Raw genomic sequence first — 24366 nt, forward strand, 5'->3', positions numbered from 1 at the left:
AAATATGTGGCAAGACTGAATATTATAGGCACAAGTGACTGTATGACAATTGGACCCTGTACAAATATTGGCCCCTCTCCTCTGTATAGAGTGCAAAAGGTAAAGAAATAATCATTGCCAAGCTTTTCTCTCTTGCGCACTGGAGTTGTGAGACAAGGTTCAAGCACATCTGTACCTATGCTAGATATAAATAACCATTTTGAATCGCATCAAATGATTGGTTGTCGAAATACAGAAGCCTAAACATGCTTTCTACTCAAGTATACATTCTTACATTATAAAATAAGTCTTTTATTTATTTGCAGGTAAGGACCCTTCTGTAGATATTTCACATATGATATCCGTGGTCATGGGACATTCCTACCTCTTGTGAACCATCCCAAAAAACTCTCAGCATATACGGAGCAATATAGATTTAATCCAGAAGCTATTTCTGTTCAAAAGCAACCCTGGAGAGGAGCAATATAGATTTAATCCAGAAGCTAATTCTGTTCAAAAGAAACCTGGAGAGCTAACAGGAAGTGCTCAGCTTCTCCAGTTCAGCCCAGAATTATTAATACTCTGACAACTTTATTGAAGTTCCTTTATCAAAATTTTACAATTGCCTCGAGTTTTCCTAACATACTTAAGCCTTATGGAGATATTCATTTATCAGAGGCAAAAGCTTTGTAGACAGGTATCCTGGAATCAGCAGATGAATTGAGTTAACAAACATCTGCAGCACCACAAGCATCCTGTTATATGCTCATCACAATTATCTGGCTCAAAATGACACAACAATGAGTCTATAAGTTCAGATACATGTTCCAGCTTCCTGAGAGATAACAAAACCACCACTCTTCATGGTTATTTTCTAGAAACCATAATGTGGATGTTCTTTCTCCCTATGAATGACTTAGCACTCAGATCCAGAATCTGAGGTAGTTGCTATTCTGTATGGAATACTTGCCTCTGTCTTGAACATCAAAATGGCCAATCTAAACTGGTCTCATTCATTCCTTGGTAAAGGTAGAAGGTAGAGTGTTTGCAAGAGTAATGCTTGAGAGCTGAGGCTTGTAAGAGTTGGTTAAAAATGGCAATCCCTTTTCTTCCTCCTTGATACACTGCATATCAGAAGTACTAATGCCTGCAGTAAAAATGGTCATTATGTATTACCCGATTGAGCACATTGTGATCAACCTGTCATTATGATTTGGGTTCAATCTTTACAAATTGATCGATTGGATTCCTTTAATCCTTCTTTAATAGAAAGCCAGCAAACATCGCATACCTACATAGACGGCATTTCAAAATCTTTCAATGCCCCCATCACATCTAAAGCATAGCAAGCAGAGACAGCAGACCTGAAAATTTGGGTTAGAGGTTTCATACTTGAACAAGAGAGGAGATGAGGATAACAAGAAATAAGATAAGTCACAAACAAATAGAACAACTAATGTTTATTCACAACAAATATCATCAGTTGATTAGATCTTCTTACCATGGCAGTAAGTGAAAAGACAGATCCCATTAAATCATAAACTAGAGTTTTATGTTTAACATGGGAATAATAGGGAAAATTAATAGAAGCATCTGTGAGGGGATGAAAAAGAAAATAGAAAATGAGAGAGCATTCTGCCCAAAGCTAAAACTATTGAATTGCATATGACAGATATGCCCATGTCTCAGCATTTTTAATTTACTTTATTCCTTTTGTACAAACCAGATAAAATTATCGCATTGATGACTGGCAAGATATTTTCCAAGTCCATTTAAAAGATCCTTTTTTATGATTAAGAATCTCACCAATTAAATGCGAGGACACAGACTAAATATTCAAGTTATAGGACTTGTCAAATTAATAATCCTATTGGTTGCAAGTACCTGATCAGTTTCCATGCCTGAAATGCAAATGATTCTGAAAAACATGCTCTGATTTTTAACATTGAAATTTCTATAGAATATTAAGTACAAACCCTAAGTATATTTAAGCCATTATCCTTTTGATTAAGATAAAATGGACATAGCTGCAATATAAAAATTGGGCCTTATAATAAAGCAAAACAATACCTTTTAATCCCCCAAAAACATTAGACTTGAGATTCAGTTCACCCTCAGGCAATGCAAGGAACAATGCTTGGCTTCTTCCGAGATAATGCACAAAATCATCCCATATGAGTTTTTGATGCCTCTCTAACAGAACCACAATGCATTCTACTACAGGGTCCCACAAAAGTCCAAACCGATTATGAAGTACACCAATCAGACCATGGAATAGAATACTAATATATAAATCTGGGATCCTTCCTGCACAGAGATCAATCTGAATTTTTGAGATAAGAACTGTTGCCTGCCTGCTTGTAACAAGGGACATAGGGGTTGTTTCAATGGAAAGAATCTGCTGGATAACCTGCAAATTTCAGCAAATTGAAGTTCAAATGTTATACTTTTTATTCAACACAATATTCAATATTGTACTATGCATTTAAAAACTAACAGGAATTTAAGGAGCATACATTGCTGCAAGAATCGGAAGCCTCATCATTGGTTTTAACTCCTTCAATCTTCCTTCGCTTGTCTGGTCTTTCTACAATCTCAGATTTTGGGACACAAAATGGTTCATAGTGGCTTAAAAGTCTTAAAGTTGAAAGCCTCAAGTTCTTGTCTGGCATTCCCAAATTACCAGTGAATAGAATCAAAGCATTTGCAGTTTTATCAATTCTAAGCTCTAAATGGTATTTCTTATCTTTGTTATTGATGCATTCTGTTGACCTGTTGAATTTAAAAGTGTCAGTGTGTCAAGTTCAAAATTTTAATAAAACCAGGACAGATTCTTCCAGAAATCAAAAAGGGCATTTGAAGATGTAAGGTAAATAACGCTCACCCAAGAACAGCATCCAAGAAGTCAGCTACTGCACTTAAAACATGAGGTGATAACCTGTAACGTCTTGCAAAGTTTATGTAGTCACACATGTGCTTTGACAGAATGGGAGTGTTAGCTCTCAGTAACTTCAAGTGAGATCTTAACGTAGATCCTATCATAGACTCCCACAGTTTCCTTGAATGATCTTTGACATTTTCTGCAGGACCAAAAAAAACGTGATTAACTACTGTGCACACATCGCTTGCACAGAACCTTCTGAGGGTCAAGTTAAATATAAAAACAAGATATGGCAAGCTAGAGTTACCATAACTAAGTAGAAGAGAGAAAGGAAGCCTTACCTGTTTCAGCTATCAAAAACTTGTCTATAGCCAAAGCATATTCCCACAGTAATGATGCATTGTCCTCTGAAGAAAAGAAGTACGGATAGCACTTAAGTGCTCCCCAGGTATTAGGTGCTTCTGGCAATAAAGAATTAAGGTCCAGATCCTCTTTATCAACCTTTCTGGCATTCATTTTTTCTGCTGCAGTCTCAATGACTCGTATCAGAAATGAACAGATATTTCTTGTAATTTTTCCATCTTTTCCACCAAGATTAGACAAATACTGGGGATTTGTTTGTATTTTATCAACATATTTCACCAGTAAAGAAATGACATCCGCAGGCGATGCTTCAATGTAATTATCCAAGGCACTGCCAAGAAGCATGGTTTAACTTATAATTATATTAACAAACATTTCCTGACCAAGGATATCCACAAGAAAGAGTCCATTTATTAAAACTGGATAAAAATGAACTACCTGATAATATAAGGGCTGAAAGGATACATCACACTTAAATCTTCATCAAGCAAACCTCTTATAAAAGGCAATAGCCTGCAGAGGAAAGTGTATTTGAGTAACTTCGGTGATTTAGAGATTAGAAAACAAAACATGAAAGATAATAGAAGAAATTATAAGACAATTCCTGTCAACAAAAGGCAGTGACAAACATACCAGTCATCTTTCCCTTGAAACACAGGAGCCCATTGTACAGATACATTTATTATGGCTATTGGACCTACACTTACACCACCGACACGTGCATGATTATGCACAAGAGCAAGCAAAAACCTACATGTCTCTGAGGCAACTGATTGAATAGAATCCTCCCTTGATATTGGTGTCCATAGCGAGCTAATCAATAACTTGACTAGTTCACCAGCAAGTGCAAACAACTGCTTATAATCTAGAACCACATATCAAAGTCCAAGTAAATATCAAATTATATATATCAGTAATCATATGAAAAGCAACCTTAAAGGTACAATCAATAATAAGGTCTGAGAATCAGATCCAAATCTGAAACATTACACTTCACAACTAAGTAAGCACTCAAACTAAGAAAGAAGCTCACCCAAAAAGTAGGAAAATGATTAAGCAAAAATATGATCTCACCATTAACTTTGCTTCCATTCTGAAATTCAAGTATCACATTAAGTAATGATAGGACACGACTAAGATGTATAAAGTCTTCTTTCTTTTTGATGTCTCCCACGCCCATTAGTGCATGTCTAGAAGACACATTGTCCTGTTCTTCCATTATTGTATCTGCTAGAGGTTCCTTTGTTGGGAGATGATGCAAAGACTCTGGATCTACATCATTTACACCTTCAACACAGGAGTTATGTAGCAAGCAAGATGTCTCTTCAAGCAAACAATCCCAAAGCAATCTCAAATCTTCACGGTTAAGCTCCCCACACAATCGTTGAAAAGTTCCCATCACCACCTCTATAATCATATTGACACCTACAAACATACATAAGGATGCTTAGAATTGAATTTAATGCAGATTTTTCATCTTCTGACATTTCTATTCAACTAAACACAAAGGTGAACTTTTAGGAATGGCGTAAGTGTCTCAATTGACATTACCCAAGATTTTGCTCCTATACAGGGACTATCACTCTGCTGTGCAGTTCATTTGTTATAGAAGCAAGCCCCATACATCTCTAATTTAGGAGATTAAAAACAGATGAAATTTCTTTAACCTGGCAGTTTAGTTCTCTATCTAAAATCAAATGGCAAAAAACAACAGTTACATTGGCAACAATCTATAAGATATGTGAATCTGCAATCCTTGAGCAATCTCAACTTATCCTAGTTCACTTTATTTGTGTGTGAAAAAATCAATGCTTCTTCATAGAACTACTGGAACTGATTTTATACTGTAATTTCTACAACAAAATCAAATCTTTTCAAAGCAAAAACCAAATTATCTTAATAAACACATACAGTATCTTCTTCAAACATTCTTACATGTATCTTCTAAATGATTAACCTCTCCATGTACAATATAACTAGGAACTGAAAAGACGGCATTAAACTATTGGAGTCTTGGACCATTCCCATTATAGATAACTTCGAGTTATAGTCCAAGTTTCCCCAGTTAGATCTTTACACTCTCTGCACTGCCATTAGCACGTCCAAAAGCATGTATCAAAAAAACCCAAAGGGGTCAAGCCAAAGCTTCAGTTGTGGCTGCCCAAACCATATTAGAATAACATTTACATGATAATGACACAGGAAACTTTAAGTATAAATGGAATTCAATTACACATGTTTAAAACAAGAAAAACACTGGTAAGAGAAAAGATGTTCAAAGGAGAAAAGTTGTATAGGACATGGAAGAGGCTGTGAGACTTGAAGACAGGTTGAAGTTTGACCTCAGTATATTAGCTCTTCAAAATCCTTTTGTTCAAACTAAGCATTCTTTTAGATGTTACTAGTCTAACCCAGCCCAAGGTGTAAGGATAACATCCATTTTGACTTGGCTTGATAAAGGTGATGAGGCACTAGATATTTTTTTCAGAATTCTAAAGGCTAAGACTCTTAGGGAGAGGATAGATGTTGTTAATGTTGGAAGGGTTCTTTGTACAGATCATGAGGAGATCAGAAAAGCCACCTCATCCTTTTTATAATAAGCTATTGTCTTCAAATGGTATTGACGAGGAAGTTTCTGATATCTTTGTAGCAAGATTGTGCCTCATAAGTTACCTGAAGATGATGCCAGTGTTGGTGTTGGAAATAAGCCACACCCGGACCGACAATGGACTGGTCCAAGAGGGGCCAGTAGCTCAGTGGTAGAGCACTCCAGCAGTGTATGGAAGGTCCTAGGTTCGAGTCCTAGCTGGTCCATGTCTCAACATGGTATCAGAGCCAGGTCCAGGCTAGGAGCCCCAAGCACACGAGAGGTGTGGCTTAAGGGGGGGTGTTGGTGTTGGAAATAAGCCACACCCAGACCGATGATGGACTGGTCCAAGAGGGGCCAGTAGCTCAGTGGTAGAGCACTCCAGCAGCGTATGGAAGGTCCTAGGTTCGAGTCCTAGCTGGTCCATGTCTCAACAGCCAGTGCTTTTGAAGTCGATGTTTCTATTAAGGAAATTGACTCGGTGATGGATGTAGTGAAAGAGGATGAATCTTCTGTTGTTGATGAACATCTTGCTGAACTTTATAAAAGTAACTAAGATTAGATCTCTTGGAACCTAACTTACCGGGTTCGGCCCCCTAGACCCCTGGGTACTGGTCCGGTCCGGTCCGGTCCTGGTTCGGGTCCGGTTCGCCTGTGATTTGGACAGGGTTCGTGATTCACAAGCCTGGTTCGAACCAGCGCGAACCCAGGTCGAACCCAGGGGTCTGACAGCCCAAAAATGGATTTTTTTTTTGCAATTTTTTTTTTTTGAATTCCACCACATAAAAAATTAAAATATGACCCTAAAAGTGAGTTTTAAAACATTAAATTGGCTAATTTCACACAAGAAACATGGCTACAAGCAAGGGGAAACGAAGATGTGGGATATGGAGCCAAAACATACTGATTTGGATGATTTCACTTCTCAGCTTGTTGCATTTGATGACTCAGATAGCGAGCAAACTTAAAGTACAAGTGCAAGTGTAAGTGGCATTGCAATTGGCATCGATTCATCTAATGTCAATGTCAATGATGAGGAAGAGGAGAATGAGGATGATGAATTAGAGAATCCATTTGATGATCAAACTTTAAATTGTTGAAATTTGAAACAATGATACTTGAATATTTTATCATTTTGATATTAAACTTGATGTATATGATGCTGTTATGGTATGATCATGATGCTATGATTACAAGTTTATGTTGGTTTTATTGTTTATATGATGCTATGTGACATGCTAATCTTAATTCATGCTTATAGGCTGCTGCATATATATATATATATATATATATATATATATATATATATATATATATATATATATATATATATATATATATATATAATTTACATGTTTTTGTACTAACGAACCCAAACCCCTTTTCAAAAGTTTGTCGTACCAGTTCTTCGGACCCAAACCGGCAACCTAGCTTGGAACCTTAGCAATGTTTATAAGGAGGCCCTTCAGGTTGGCTCTTTGGGTAAGGATATTGACAAAGTTGTCATCAAACTCATTTCTAAGGCTCAAGTTTAAAAGTTGGGGAGCAAACAATCTCCTTAATGTTTCATATAACATTATAGCTAAGGTTCTTGATGTTAGGTTGTATGATATTTTGCCTCAAGATTGTTTATTGTACTTGTTATCACAAAAGCTTGCACCTTTGCTAAGTTATCAACTCAGCAACCTTGTCAAACATTGAAACAACCCCCGAAGTGTGGGACCTTGCGCGAGGGGGTTGAATCTCCGGAGAAGGCCGGCTTCCTTCTCCCTCCAGGTGCAAGTGTTGAACCAACTCAACACTTCAAAACTTACTCCTAAGCCTATCCTAACAACTTGCAAAGGTGAAGGGAAGAGAGAATTGCTTGAAATAAAAGGAGGTGATGCACCAAGAAGAGATTGTTCCTCTCCCCACCCAAAATGGCACAAGGAATCAACTGAAAAGCCCAAGAGATGCACAAAATTCAATTGCATGAGTGAACCAAATGCATGTGTGGAGGTTAGAATTTTTCAAGTGTCAAGAGAGGAGAAGGATTCCCACAAAGTCACACTGAGAAAACAAGTTAACACAACATACATGTGAAAGGAAACCACAAACATACACTTATAATGGAGGTAAGAACACATACACATCATACATAAGTTGAAAGAAGGCAAGAATGGAGCTTTTCAATTAATCATAAGGCCAAAAGCCAATCTTACAATTGCAGAAATGCAAAAATAATTACAAGTCTTTAAGAGAAGAGAAGATCATAAGAAAGCTCAAGGCAGAAGGGAGAGAACCCTTTACAATGAGGCTTAACAGCCTTATATAGAAAAATGGGTTAGAATGGTGATCATGACCCCTGCATGTCAGTCTGGAAGTGCAGGGAAGCGCATGCACTTGGCTTGTACATGAAAGCAACCTAGCCATACCACCAAAAGCAACTCTGAGGAAGGTGGACTGACTAACCTTTCAAAGTCAAACATGACATAAGTCACCAAGCATGGCCCCGTACCTCCCTGATGGAAATCCTACCAGAAACATTTAATGCACCCTTGTGGCTCCATAAAAGAAAGTGCTCAAGTCACCAAAACTGTCGAAGCATTAAAAGCCTTGAGTGTCGATCATGCCATTCGGAAGTGTCGCTAGTCGGAAGGAAGCTCAAAGACTTCGGAAGCTCGAACTCCCAAAGTGGGAAGACAAGGGAAGAACTTCGGAACCTCGGGGTTCCGGGGTTCCGAGATAGGAGAAAGGAGGGCAGCAAGGAACCTCGGGGTTCCAGAGTTCCGGAGGAACTAGAGAGAAGGCAAAGGGGGAAGGAACTTCGGAACCTCGGGGTTCCAAAGTTCCGGAGAGAAGGAAGAAGGGCTAGGAGGGAACTTCGGAACCTCGGGGTTCCGGAGTCCCGAAGAAAGGCAAGGGAAGGGAACTTTAGAACCTTGGGGTTCCGGAGTTCCGGGGAACGATAGAAGAAAGACTAAAGAGGAGGGGAACTTTGGAACCTCTGGGTTCTGGAGTTCCGAGCAAAGGAGAAACCTAAGAGAAGAGGCGAAGGAAAGAAAGGCTAGGAACTTCGGAACCTTAGGGTTCCAAAGTTCCGAAGAATGAAGGAGAAAAGGGACAAGGAACATCGAAACCTTGAGGTTCTGGAGTTCCAGGGAAGAAGAAAAGGCCAAGGGAGAGGAGAGGCTAAGCTAGGGAAAGAACTTCGAAACCCCAGAGTTCCAGAGAAACTGGAGAAAAGCTAAGGGAAGGAAGGGAACTTCGGAACCTCAGGATTCCGGAGTTCCGGAGAAGGAAAGAAAGCGGCCAAGGCAAAGAACTTCGCAACCTCAGGGTTCCGAAGTTCTGGGGAAGAAGAAAAGGCCAAGGGAGGAACTTCCTCCAGGCAAGGCAACACCTCTCACTTCATGATTCTTCTCTCCTTGATCAACTTGGGCCGCGTTGGTCCATGGAACATATCTCTGGTCGGTTCTCACTGATGGACCAAGGGTGTCATAAAATGAAAACAGTACTCAAACTGGTTTTGTTCAAGACAAAAGCATATTGGATAATAAGACTACTAGCTAGGAAGGCAAGGCTTGGGCAAGGGGTTCTTGGCAAAATGCTTGTATGGTTATTTTAGACTTTGAGAGAGTTTATGACAGAAATGAGTAGTCATTATATATGATAATGCTGAGATCCATGAGTTTCAAAGAGCAGTTCTGTAGAATGGTGGAAGATATGTTTAAGGGTGCTTTAATTCAAAATGGTATTAATGGATCCCTATCTGAAACTTTTTCTTTGCAGAGATCTGTTGGACAAGGGTGCCCCTTGGCCACTACTTTGTTTGTGATTGTTGTGGAAACCTTGCATTTTCTTTTGAGAGATGCCTCTTTTGGTTTCCCAATTAGAAGTAGTAGACAACCGGATGATTTTGAGTTATTAGACATTCACTAGGTGATTTTTCTATGTTCCCTATTTATGGTCAAGATAATTTTTTCCCATTTATAAGTACTCATTTCTAAAATGATCTTTAGTTCCCTAGGTGTGGTTTCATGATCTTGGTTGTTTGAGCATCCCTTTTTCTCTTCCTCCCTCTCTTAGAAGTAATATGGAAGTGCGTCTTTCATGGTATTGACGTGTTTTTTATGACTACGTCGAACACAAAATAAAGTTACCAACAATCACCTTACTCTCTCTTGATCAAAGTGTGATTGCATACTAAGATTGCAAGAAGTTCAAACAATCGACTCCAAGGTTCCTTTGTGCTATGGATGTGACTCAGTTGGCTGATGTGATTGCTGGTAATCCAAGAGGCCTTACGTTTGGGATCGTTTTTTCACTTTTTTGCTATGGCTGGAACTTCATCATCGGATATGGCGATTCCATGATGCTTCTGCTTTGAAATCAACTGAAACTAAAGGGGAAAGGGTTTAGAAAAATCTAAATCTACTCCTAAGGGCAGTGATATCAATAGATAATGCTTTAGTGGACAAATTCCAAATAAACCAAGCTCTGCTTCGCCAAGATAAACTACAACTCTGCAAGAACCGATGCAATCTTCTGAGGATGTTGAAGGATTTTCACATTGAGAAAGTGCATTTGAATACCCAACATGGCGCAATCCAAACGACTATTCACAATCGAACTTAACATAAATTTGGGGGTTCAGGCTAACTTTACACTACATCTTACAATCAACAAGATGCAAAAAGTATGAACCATGGAAATTCATCAAACACCATTACATTCTTCATTGAAATCAAAGCACTTTATCTAACAAGTGAGAAAATTAAATTCTACTCCTACTATTTGCAACTTTAGTCAGCTATCTATTCCCACCTGCCCCTACTATTCTATGGTAGTTGCTAATCTTTATTGCTAATTTTCTTTTGAGAGATGCCTCTTTTGGTTTCCCAATTAGAAGTAGTAGACAACTGGATGATTTTGAGTTATTAGACATTCACTAGGTGATTTTTCTATGTTCCCTATTTATGATCAAGATAATTTTTTCCCATTTATAAGTACTCATTTCAAAAATGATCTTTAGTTCCCTAGGTGTGGTTTCATGATCTTGGTTGTTTGAGCATCCCTTTTTCTCTTCCTCCCTCTCTTAGAAGTAATATGGAAGTGCGTCTTTCATGGTGTTGACGTGTTTTTTATGACTACGTCGAACACAAAATAAAGTTACCAACAATCACCTTACTCTCTCTTGATCAAAGTGCGATTGCATGCTAAGATTGCAAGAAGTTCAAACAATCGACTCCGAGGTTCCTTTATGCTACGGATGTGACTCAGTTGGCTGATGTGATTGTTGGTAATCCAAGAGGCCTTACGTTTGGGATCGTTCTTTCACTTTTTTGCTATGGCTGGAACTTCATCATCGGATATGGCGATTCCATGATGCTTCTGCTTTGAAATCAACTGAAACTAAAGGGGAAAGGGTTTAGAAAGATCTAAATCTACTCCCAAGGGCAGTGATATCAATAGATAATGCTTTAGTGGACAAATTCCAAATAAACCAAGCTCTGCTTCGCCAAGATAAACTACAACTCTGCAAGAACCGATGCAATCTTCTGAGGATGTTGAAGGATTTTCACATTGAGAAAGTGCATTTGAATACCCAACATGGCGCAATCCAAACGACTATTCACAATCGAACTTAACATAAATTTGGGGGTTCAGGCTAACTTTACACTACATCTTATAATCAACAAGATGCAAAAAGTATGAACCATGGAAATTCATCAAACACCATTACATTCTTCATTGAAATCAAAGCACTTTATCTAACAAGTGAGAAAATTTAATTCTACTCCTACTATTTGCAACTTTAGTCAACTATCTATTCCCACCCGCCCCTACTATTCTATGGTAGTTGCTAATCTTTATTGCCAGATCCCCCCCTCCTATAGTTGTAACATGCCAACTATCCCTTAGAATAGATACGTACCACTTTCCCAAAATAAAGAAACTTAGGTCACGCTCCGGATGACTGACTACGAATCAAATGCTGGAATGACAGCGGCTTTAACGATGTTATCATTCCGATCGATTCCGACTATTCTAGTATCCATGGGGGAGGACCCTGCTAGATTAATAAAGAGGGCTGCTCTCGCCCATAGAATAGTAGGGTTAAAAGGAGATATCTCGAATTGTGAGGAAGGTGAAACCATGCAAGTTTTGAAAAATAACCTAAGTGGACACCATCAAAGAACAATGTTTCACTGTTATTATCTCAAGAACTTATTGCAACAATTTCATACAAGTCTCCCTCCTCACAAATGAGGGGGGTCACCCCTTTATATAGGCCTGATGCCTTGGCTACATGCAAACCCTAATTAGGGTTTCACCCTAAAAGGTTCTCCACTCAAGATGCAACAAGGTGGGAATCGGCAATTAGTACCCATTAAGCCCACATACAATTAATTCAAATAAGCCCAAAATGGCATCCATTTGTGCATTAAATGCACTCCTTACATCAAATTCGCCCAAAAATAATGAATATTCCCCATGCAGAAATAAATGACCATTATTCTCCATGCGACGACGACATGCAGAAGGAATCTGTCATAAAATCATAAATATGGCGGCTACATGCAAAAGATTCTTCATGCACTTAACATGCATTGACCAAGCCACAGCTTAGTCAAAATATTCCAGCAATAAGTGTGTCGGCACTATGTCTTTACGTGACGGTTGTATGCAAAAGATGCTCCATTGACTCAACATGCGTCGACCCGACTGCCACTTGGCGAGAAACCCCTGGAGAGAAAAAACTTCAGGAGAGAAGAATTTGATCCATGAAGAATTTTCTTGAAGTTTTTTGAACTTTCCTTGCTCTGGGAGAGATTTTCAACGTTTTTCCACCATCTCCTATTTTTTAGGAACTTTCCTAAAATTTAGGGTTCGGGTCCAAGAGAGAGAATTCTCTCACGAGTCCAAAGCTGCAACAAAATTCAAATTCTGACATAGAAATGAGACTCGGACTCCGCAAGGCTGACCCGACTTGGGACTCGGCAAAAGTTCGACAGGACTCGACAAAAACTCGGCAAAACTCGACAAAAAAAACAATTTCTAGTGATTTTTGCCTAGAGGGAGTCCTGGAGAGTCACGAGTCCTTGAGACTTGGATAGGGTCACTCGGCTCGGGACCCACCCTAGCGAGTCCTGGAACTATGAATTCTGACAAGATTTGGTATCTAAAAATAGATTTTTCAAAAATTTCCCTGAGGGGATTTTTCGATTCTTCAATCCATTCCTGACCTTCAAATTCCCCTTTGCATGGATTTCACTGTGTGAAGGAATTTGTTCAATCTTTTTTCAGTTCTTCCATGCCTCAGTCATTTCAATAACTCTTCCTTGACTAGGGCGTTGATTCCTTCTTGTGATGGAATTTTCATTGCTTAACATTTTCCATGCCTATCTCTTTTTAGCACCCCCTAAACCTCCTTGAGCGCTATTTCTCCTTTGTCAAGGAATTTCATAATCTTTCTCTTTCCAAGGGGACCTCAAACTAGTGTCCATCTTGTTCCTTGGGCACCAAAATGCCATTGAGGAGGAATTTTCACATTTTCAAACTTTCCATGGTGATAGGATTCGGCGCCCTCCTTAGGAAATGGGCGCTATTTCATGTTGAGCAAGGAATTTGATGCTTTTCTCATTTTCCAAGGCTATGTCATTTTTGAGCTTTTCTCCATTCCTGGGCACTGGATTCAATTGATGGAGGAACTTGCAAATTTTTCAAACTTTCCATGGAGACTTCATTTTAGCGCCTTACCTGACTTCTAGGCGCCAATTTCACTTCATGGAGGATTTTGCTCATTTTTTTTTACCTTTCCATGACCACATGGACCTAGCGCCTTCAATCCTTCCTTGGGCACTAGAAACACTTCATGGTGGAATTTTGCCATTTGAGGATTTTCCTTGAAGACATCATTTTGGCGCCCCCTCCTAGCACTTGGGCGCTAAAGTCATTATGCCATGGAATTTTACTTTTTGAAGGTTTTCCATGACTTGGACATTTTGGCGCCCTTCCAACATCCTAGGGTGCTATTTCACTTGTGTCATGGAATTTTCACTTTTTAATTCTTTCCAAGAAGACTCCAATTTGGTGCCCATATCTTGACTTGGGCGCCAAAATCACCTTGTTGTGGAATTTCACATCTCACTCACTTTCCAGGATGTCTTGGATTTGGCGCCTTAGTCATGGACTTTGACAGTTTCACTTTGACAAAGGAATTTCCAAACTTAGCCAATTTGCATGTTTCAAGATTCATGGTGCTACTTCAGGAACTGAGGTCATTTTCCAAACTTGGATGATTTCCTGATGCTTTCCATTCCTGGATTGATTCCCACACAGCCAAATTTTGATCCAGTTCTCCGGATTTAGAAGTGATCGTGCATATCTGGTCTTCAGTGTTTGCCTACAAGGACCTGCCACAAATAGACTTTCCAGAAATAGAAACTTTCAAAATGTCAGCGTTAGAGAAAAACAAGATGCAAGGACACTTTCTAAAAATAGAAACTTACCAAAAAATAGAAATTACTAAAAATAGTAAGTTTGATTTTTGGTGAAATTAGACCAATCTAGGAGGCAATGAAATCCCTAAAAAATAGGAACTCAGAATTCGCTCAAATTTACAGGTAGGTTCCTTAAAGGGCCCTCATTCCCATGCAACATTAAGTTTTGGCAAAACCCTAAAGGAAAGGGAAAAACCCTAAAACGAACAAAACGAGCTCTTGACTTGGCCAAATTGCTCAAACAACTTGCAGACTTGATCAAATTGACCCCCAAACACTTGCAAACTCAGGGGGCTAACAAGACTACTACGAAAAGCCCCAAAACAAAGCCAAAAGACCAAGAGGACCTAAAAAAAGTAGGGGGTCCCCATTTGCAATGGGGCGATGTGTGAAAAAGTCACAACACACAGGACTGATAAGAAGGTTACCAAATGGCAAAGTAGACTATTATCCTTTGCTGGCAAACTGCAGTTTTGTCAAAAGGCACTTTGTTTCATGCTATATACTGTCCCTCTCTTAGTTGTTTCATAATTTACATGTTCAAAGGATTCATAAGATAGATTGGATTTTTTTGTGGTCATCCACAAAATCTGAATGGTGTTGGCCTTAAGAATCTTAAAGGCATTGTATTTGTAGCCAAGTGAATTGATAAGTAGGAGGTATTTTGAATTTTCTGCAATGTGTCAAATTATAATATTTATAGCAAGATTAAGCTACATAGTTTTTTAATCAAAATTATTGACCAATATTTCATGAGTAGTAGTTCACATGAACCCATCTCTCATGACAATGAATGGTCCATTTCACACTCAGTGCATCTAGGTGATGCTCAAAAGGGTGAAGCATTGGAATTTCCTGGGAGGTCACCCATCCCAATACTATGACTCATGGAGTTTTTCAACAAGCATTGTACCTTACGAACCATTCATTAAAGAGCCTCTTTAGCTCATCCATTGATAAGTGGGAGGTATTTTCTACAATGATCCAAATTATGATATTTATATCAAGATTCAACTATGCAGTTTTTGAGTCAAACTCATTGACTTGTGTTTCATGAGTGGCAATTCACACAAACCCATCTCTCATGAGAATGAATGATCCACGTAGCACCCATTGCATCTAAGTGATGCTCACAAGAATGAAGCATTGGGACTTCCTCGAAAGTCACACATCTCATCACTACTTTGACTCAAGCCTGCTTAACCATGGAGTGTCCCCAAGATCAAGTCCAATTAACTTGCTAACCCATTTGTAAAACCTTTAACAAATGTTGTATCTTATGAGCCATTCATTATATAGCCCTTTTAGCTCAACCATTGATAAGTAGGAGGCATTTCCCGCCATGTGTCAAATTATGATAGTTATATAAGGATTCATTCATCGCTATATGGACCATTCATTCTCATGAGAGACAAGTTCATCCGAACTATTACTCATGAAATAAGAGTCAATGAGTTTGAATCCAAAACTACACAATTGAATTCTGATGTAAGTTTCATAATTTGACACACTAGAAAATACCTCCTATTTATCAACACTTGTTGAAGGTTTTACAAGTGGGGTAACAAGCTAAGTGGGCTTTAGCTTGGACAAACTCCATGGTTAAGCACACTTGAGTTAAAGTAGTACTCAAATGGGTGACCTCCCAAGAAGTCCTAATGCTTCACCCTTACAAGCATCTCCAAAATGTAATGAGTGCTAAGTGGACCAATCATTCTCATGAGAGATAGATTCATGTGAATCACTACTCGTGAAATATGGGTCAATGAGTTTGACTCAAAAACTATGCACATGAAATATCATAAGTCAAGTGGATTCTTAGAGTTATTTGGGAAGAAGCCTTTGAAGTTATATTAGAGCATTGGATCAGTAGAGATATTCCTAGAAAGAAGAGAATTTGAAAGGGCTTCATCCCCTTAATCTTCTCTTTGGACCTTTTCTCATTAAGCTAGTTGGTTCTCCTATATTTTGGGGGTATTTGGAGAGCATGGGAATTGATGAGGGATCGTCTAGTTCGGCATTAAATATTTTCAAGGGGAACAACAACTGTCAGCATTCCAAATCTGTGTTGGAATCCTGCTTGGTAGATACTCCATTATTTCTTATAACTTACTGAAGGAGGTTCAGCTAGATGCTAATTAGCTAAAGGTATTCAATGCTTTGCAAATGTGTTTAAACAAGGTCATCTCCTTTTTAGGAGGAAGTTAAGAATAAATTCAAGATTCCCAGTTCACATAGGAAAACTCTATTCTTTTTGGCTAAGTCTCTTCTCCAGATCTCCCCCTAGATTGGCCTTTCATTTAATTCTGAGATTTGAGATGATGTGAAGTGGCTTAAAAGCCCTCCCATGCATAAGGCTTTTAATAAATTTATATATGACAAGCTTGTTTAAGGTACCATTTCATACCTTAAATCATAGTTTGCAAACTCTGCGAGTACTCTCCAAGTTTCCGAGTACTCTATTTTTTTTGCTCCAAGAATTTTTACTTTTTACAAGTTTAACTCACGAATTTTTATAGACATAGGAAAAACATGGGTAAAAACATCAATTCAGGTAAAACACTAGTAAAAACATATTGTTCACATTTTTTTGGCTATAAAACCATCATGCATTTTCTCTTTTCAGATGTCAATTTTTTCATTTAATACATTTTATAACTGAATTTTGCAAAAAATATATATTTTTTAAGAAATTTAAATTTTTAGTACTTTCTAAGTTGCTGAGTTTTTGCCAAGTCAGAAATTTTGGGCTTGCTGAGTACTCTCCAAGTCCAAGTCTGCGAAAAGTGATAGACAGCCATGCAAAAGAGATTACAAATCTTATTAAGATTAAGATCAGCTTTGGTTTTTAAGGGTTGTTGAAGATGGCTAGTGGTTTTTTTATTTTGAAGCTTGACAGTGGGTGCCAGATCACAGATTTGGTAGGTGTAATAGTATTAATTTGGCATTGTCATGTGGGCTCATATTATATATAGAATTTCTTACCTTTCAGAAATATTAGAAAAAGAGGCAAACATCTCAATAAAACATGGTGCCAAATGTGGGTCCCTCTTCTTCCCTAGGGCTGATTTGGCCAAGGGCCTAACCTTGTGCATATGGAAAGTAAGTATTAACACACTCTCAAGGCAAAGGGGTAGGGCAGAAAACTTAGCTTGAACAAGTTTACAATTAAGTACACATTGAACTATGAGAATCTGAACTTGTTCAATAGAAACCAACTTGATGTGTCCAAAATGCCAAATCTCTAAATTTCTAAACAATATACAACCATAGGTTTTATGTATACATTGATGACGCACATGTTCAAATAAGTATACTAAAATATACCTATGTGATACACAAACCTTGCCATGGCACAACTATGAGGCAAGATTCAAACTAAAAGACGATCTACAAAAACATACACCACTGAATAAGTGTAACTAGATGTAATTTTAGGTTCCTTTTGTAGAAAAGATGAACTTGGACAGAGAATTTGTACAAATTTGGAAGACTATGACATTCACAGTTATCAAACTAACTCAAAAAACTATCAGCTTAGTTGTCAACAACAGCCTTAAAAGAGCAATTAATGATATAATATACAGTTATCATCAACATCAAAGAGTTGCCAAAGGAAGTCCTCAAGGTCTTCTGTGTAAATTCCAATATGGATCAGTAAGAGATGAAACCCCTGCTTGACTAGGATGGAACTCTTAACAAAGTCAAAGAAACCGTGGGGTTTTTTAAATTGACCAAAAACAATCTTTTAGAGCCCTGTGAGAGAAATAATGAAACGATCAGAAACATCAATATCATGTAACTTCTGGAAAAATAAATATCTTACATTGGAATCAAAGGCTTTCCTTAAGTCTACAAGTAAGAAAAGACTTAAGAGAATTTTCATATCCTAGCATCGGTACACAATCTTCTATCTTAGAATATTCGAGGATTATGGCATGAACGAGGCAGTGATAACAGCATTTTTTGTGTGTTTGGACCCCCAAGAGAGCACTTGGCTACATTATTTGATGAGATAAGAATTTCTTTTTGCACGAAAGGTGTGATGGAACTGAAAGACAAATGTCACAATTGTCTTCTAGTTGGTTTAACTCTAAATACTATGTATGTTCGAAGTTGGGACCTAATGGTAACAACCTTAAGTTTTATTCTCAGAATCTCTATTGGAAAGGCCTGATGGTAATATTACTTTACAAGGGTGTTTTTCCTATATGTTTAAGATGATGAAGCAAGATAGCCAAGGAGAACCAGCACATTCTGGATTAGCACTTGTTCTATTCAGTATGCAGTGCTCAGTTCCCAGGTTCTATTCTCCATGTCATTGAGTATATACTTGCCATGACTGGAATTTCGTATGGTATTTCCGTCAGCTGCATATAAAACATACATGTTGATTTGCCATTGAATTTCGATTTTGATTATTTAAAGACTCTAAGAATTGTTTCAGATGACCATTCCCAGTAAAGACGCAATCTATGGCAACATAACCAGTAAAAAATGGCACAATGGTTTCGACTGCAGCAATGTCACAAGTTCTTTCATTCTCATGGAAAGGAAAATAGAAAATTGCATTCCAAAGTCCTTTAAGGACTTTATTCATATAGCTAATCAATAATCATTTACAAATATTCTGCTCATACAATCATCAACATGAAACCAATACAAGCTCTTGTGAGGAGAACTAAGAGAATAATATCAGCTCCTTTCAAGCAACCATACTAGGAATCACCTATGGAAGACCAAGAGTAACAATTTAGAAATCCACTTATTTAAAAACCAATTCCACATTAGAAGCCAACTATGGAAGACCAAGAATCACAACTTAGAATTCCACATTAGATGTCCCATTGAGATTTGAATTTGGGTCTCCACATTAAGAACTTGATGGTTTAACCAATTAAGCTCAATTCCTTCGTCTTTAAAGGACTTTAAGAATATAATTTACAAAATCACATTCAAATTAACTAATGCAAATGACCATATCCTTTGGAAACACAGTTCAGTTACTAATGCTGGAGTCCAATCCAAGATGCCTGCCCAGCTTGCCGGGATGGGAAGAGCAAGTGGAGTTCTCTACAGATTCTTCTATTTTTTGTTTCATATTTTGTAAAATTAGATTTACTGATCTCTCAATAAAAAGGAAACTGTATTTGGCCCCTTGAAAAGCAATTGTGTACCATAAATGATTATTATTACTCCTTATAGTTAATAAGAATTCAAAGAAAGAATACAGGTCGTATGTAGATGAAAATGTGAACATGCATATATATAGTCAAAAAAAAAAAAATCAGAAATTGATTCTAGAATAAGTGTAAAGTCTTAGGAACACCTGTTAATGTGTTAAGATATAATTAGAAAAAAAAAGAGATAAAACTTAGTTATCTCCTAAGGTAGGGATGAAAGATACAATTCGAAAAAAAAAAGGGATAAAACATAGTTAAGGTAGTGATGAAACTGAAGTTTGATAAAGCCTCTAGGAGGAATCCTTGCATAATGCAAGTTACTTATTGCAATATTAGCAAAAGTAGTTTTGTGTTTGCTCCAAGATGCTAGCATTGAAATCAAATAATGAAACGAAATATGAGGCACTTATTGCGGGTCTCATACTAGCATATAAGGAAGGATTTTGGGAAGTTGAAATAAAAGGCAATTCATTAGTTGTTATAACTGCATTAAAGATTAGTCATAGTCTAATTGTAGAATGAGAGAATATCTAGATGAAGCAATTCTGTGGATTCACGAAATTTAGAGTGGTCAAATATATGCATTGTTACAGAGAACAAAAGTTTTCTGTCGATCTCCTAGCCAAGAATGGTATCAATATATCAATCCAATCAACATAGAGAGCAAGGAAGCTCAAGATGGGAGGGTCTTAATAATTTTTTAGCATGAAAGGTATGCCCTCTCAATAATATTCACACCTGTACATTGGTAACTAATGACCTCTGTGGCAGTGGCAACTCTATGCGTATTAATGACTGATTTTGATGGGCTGTGTTTGGCATGAATCATTTTGTGTTAAGGGAAAAGTTTGCTGTCATCCATAATATGTAAAACATGTTTACTGTGATAGAAATGGCAGCCTATTATGTTATTTTTGTTCATTTTAGGGTGCTTTTTGGATTATTGTATTGTCGAGTGCTGGTTGGGAGGACTTTGGCTCCTAGCTTTTAGTCTGCTAGGGGTCCCCTATTCAAAAGGCAGGCATCTCATTTTCAATTGAAGAAAATATTTTATTGTCAAACTGTTCATTCACCTAACCTGATTAAAAATGGGCTGGATCCAGTGTGCATTGAGCATACAGGAAATTTTAGGACAGAGACTTCTATATGGGCAGAGTTCCATAACAAACAGGAGGCTGCAGTGAGCAATGTGGTAGTACCTAAGTACATTCTGGATATGCTCCCCTTTAACGCAACAGATGAGTGAAATGAAGATGTGTAATCTCCTGCCCCTGATTCATGTATTTTTGTTCCAATGGATGTTAAGAATGAGGTTTTTGTGGCTAAATTTAACTCCCCCAATCAAGATGTTATGGACCTGTTTCAAGATTTATGGTCAGTGATAAAAACACATAGTAGTCTCTCACCATAATGGGATTCTAGTGGTGACTAGTGGTTTTCTCTGTTCCATCATATGCAAATGACAGCCTGACAAGAGTATGTAATGTCCCCTGCTTATAGGCTGTCAATTCCCAAAGGGAAACATACATTACTACCTACCATGTTACAGTAAGTACGAATTAATGACTAGGGTTGCTCATAGTACAATTAGGCATTGTCCTTATTCAGGCCTAGTCTTAATCCCCTTCTAATTTCTAATCCTGGATGGGAGACTTGCTTGTCTAGGGTGCAATGATACCATCTCCCTAATGCAGCCCAGATTACTGGAACCTCAGTCCATTCACCCTTGGGGCCCACAGCCCAGATTTCAGGATCGTGAGTTCTTTCACCCTTGGGGCTCATCTATCATGAGATGGTTTTACTCCACCTCTCCCTAACAGCATCACACCACTCCTCGGGAAAAAGGAATTAGAACTGGTTAAGAGCTCGAGACTGTAAATATGTCAATATTTTGTTGTACTATGAATGTATATGAAATTAAGTATGACTGTCATACATATTGCAGTCTATATTAATATTACTATTAAATTCTGCATAAGAACATTATCAGGCTTCATATATTAAGCACATCCCCATGCATACCACCAAGAACAAGGATGTTACTACCTGTAACTTAATAACAGTTTTGATCTGACCTGATCCATTGTGATGTCACTGGCTACTTTTGATTCCTTTCCTTTATATCTGTCAATGTGAGGGAGAGGTCACACCTCTTCATCATGTATGCTCTTTGGCAAGAGACACACCCTTTCACCATTAGCACCCTTTGAAAGAGTGCAACCGTTCATTATTTCTGCCCTTTAAAAGGCACACAACCTTTAACACAATCAGATCTGCACTTCTTATTTAAATCAGATGTGCACTTCTGATTCCCAAATTATCCCCCCTTCAAATGAGTTCTCTTCTCCCTTTTATACCTCATATTTGGGAGACTCACAACTTGTCATTTCATGTCCTTTGACCATTCATTAACTTATCTAAATTTTAATTATATTCTTTTGAATTTTAATTTTATATTCATTTTTTACCACTAAATTCTATTTCAAAGAGGGCACATTACAGTCCACCCCACTCAAGATTTCTTGTCCTCAAGCAATGATCATGGAGTGTTCAAAATGATTCCCAATATGAAATGGCTTTGGAAACACACATGGAATAAACATGCTGGAAACATACCAGGCATGAACCAAACACGGAGCATACACATGGATATAGGCAAACATAGAGCATACACGCAAATACACATATTATTAGATTCCTTCTTATTGACTAGAATGATTCATTGATTCATCTTTACCCTGCAGGATGGTAGGATCATGCTCTGATACCAATTGTAGTGTCCCCTATTTATAGGCTGTCAATTCACAAAGGGAAACATACATTACTACCTACCATGTTACAGTAATTACAAATTAATGACTAGGGTTGCTCAAAGTACAATTAGGCATTGTCCTTGTTCAGGCCTAATCTTAATCCCCTTCTAATTTCTAATCTTGGATGAGAGACTTGCTTGTCTAGGGTGCGATGATACCATCTCCCTAATGCAGCCCAGATTACTGGAATCTCAGTCCATTCACCCTTGGGACCCATAGCCCAGATTTCAGGATCATGAGTTCTTCCACCCTTGGGGCTCATCTATCATTAGATGGTTTTACTCTGCCTCTCCCTAACAGCATCACACCACTCCTCTGGAAAAAGGAATTAGAACTGGTTAAGAGCTTGGGAATGTGAATATGTCAATATCTTGTTGTACAATGAATGTATATGAAATTAAGTATGACTGTCATACATATTGTAGTCTATATTAATATTAATATTAAATTCTGCATAAGAATATTATCGGGCTTCATATATTAAGCACATCCCCATGCATACCACCAAGAACAAGGATGTTACTGCCTGTAACTTAATAACAGTTCTGATCTGATCTGATCCATGGTGATGTCACTGGATGCTTTTGCTTCCTTTCCTTTATATCTGTCAATGTGAGGGAGAGGTCACACCTTTTCATAATGTATGTCCTTTGGCAAGAGACACACCCTTACCATTAGCAACCTTTGAAAGAGTGCAACTCTTCATTATTTCTGCCCTTTAAAAGGCACACAACCTTTCACAATCAGATCTGCACTTCTTATTTAAATCAGATCTGCACCTCTGATTCCCAAATTATCCCCCCTTCAAATGAGTTCTCTTCTCCCTTTTATACCTCATATTTGGGGGAGTCACAACTTATCGTTTCATGTCCTTTGACCATTCATTAATTTAACTAAATTTTAATTATATTCTTTTATATTTTTATTTTTATTTTAATTTTTTATTCTTTTGAATTTTAATTTTATTATCATTATTTACCATTAAATTCTATTTCAAAGTGGGGACATTACAGAGTAGCTCATAGTGCAAAGTTCATTGATGGCCCTCAGTTGGCAAGCTTGCAAAAGCCGGTCTCCACTCCAATAATGGTGGAGCTGACTCCCATATCTGGCAAGGGCATGGGTTCTCAGGCAGGTAGTTGTCGGTGCTCTGTTCCTGGAACAAAAGTCCCTCATTGAGTGTGCAATTGCTAATGGCTCTTATGCTGATCTGCTGTTCTTCTTAATTACAGTGTTATTCTCTGCAGACTTTTGAATCGGTGGTTTCCTTTTTTGCTAGCATATAGTCTATGAATGTTAGTTGTTGTAAGCTCTCAGCCATATAGAAAGTGAGTTTATGTATGTGCCTTACATTTAGTTGGTGCTTGTAACGTTTAAAATTTCATACCCTCACAATGTATTTTGCACTCACTCTAACACCTTAGCTTGCACTATCCTGATGCCAAAGTATTAGCACCCTTTTGTTGTATTTTTCTTAATCCTCGTGCCATTCCTACTGTTTTGACCTTTTGTTTGGTCTAAATTATTGTGTGATGCGCTAGGGTCCCACGACAATTTGTGATTCATTGACCATTTCCAGGTGTTTCACTTGCCTGCCAGGGTTTACACTCGCAAGATAACCACCCTAAACTGATTTGGGATGAATATCCACCTTCTGTTCATCTCTTTGAACTCATCCAAACATTCTTTTCAATCACGCAATTCTATCACTTTGAAAAGGAAAAAGAAAAAGAAAAACTCTTTAAGTTCTTCATTGGCAAACTGTGAAGTGTGAACTATCTCCATTGTTGTAAAGCATCTTACCAGCATTCTTTGTATGTGAAGATTCCCATTGTATTTGTCGCATTCATGGAGATTTTGGTAGCAACTCCTACAGTCCAGCACTATCTCTTCTTGGCTGCTTCAAGTTCTTTTGTATTTGCTCCAATATCTTCTACCTATTTCATTGTTATCTTTCTTACATCCTTAGTGTTAATATAATTTTGACATCTAGAATTATTGTCATTATCATTCTATTTCTCTAGCATTTTTCTTAGCTTTGCATTTGTCATTTTATTTCCAAATATTATCAAAA

At 37.8% G+C, this 24366-nt stretch overlaps 1 protein-coding gene across 4 annotated transcripts in view; it reads right to left on the reverse strand.

Annotated features, from left to right (window-relative positions):
• LOC131074886 (uncharacterized) overlaps window positions 1-24366 on the reverse strand; it is a 138631-nt gene that overhangs the window by 68782 nt on the left and 45483 nt on the right. For all 4 annotated transcript variants that reach the window (XM_058011618.2, XM_058011617.2, XM_058011615.2 and 1 more), the window contains exons 10-16: window positions 4298-4648; window positions 3857-4088; window positions 3662-3736; window positions 3202-3554; window positions 2864-3059; window positions 2496-2751; window positions 2050-2389 (exon numbers count right to left, since the gene is read on the reverse strand). In XM_058011618.2, the coding sequence (XP_057867601.2) occupies window positions 2050-2389; window positions 2496-2751; window positions 2864-3059; window positions 3202-3554; window positions 3662-3736; window positions 3857-4088; window positions 4298-4648 (1803 nt within the window). The remainder of the gene's footprint in view (window positions 1-2049; window positions 2390-2495; window positions 2752-2863; window positions 3060-3201; window positions 3555-3661; window positions 3737-3856; window positions 4089-4297; window positions 4649-24366) is intronic.

Source organism: Cryptomeria japonica, chromosome 1 (assembly GCF_030272615.1).
Source record: "Cryptomeria japonica chromosome 1, Sugi_1.0, whole genome shotgun sequence".
Classification (NCBI taxonomy): Eukaryota; Viridiplantae; Streptophyta; class Pinopsida; order Cupressales; family Cupressaceae; genus Cryptomeria; species Cryptomeria japonica.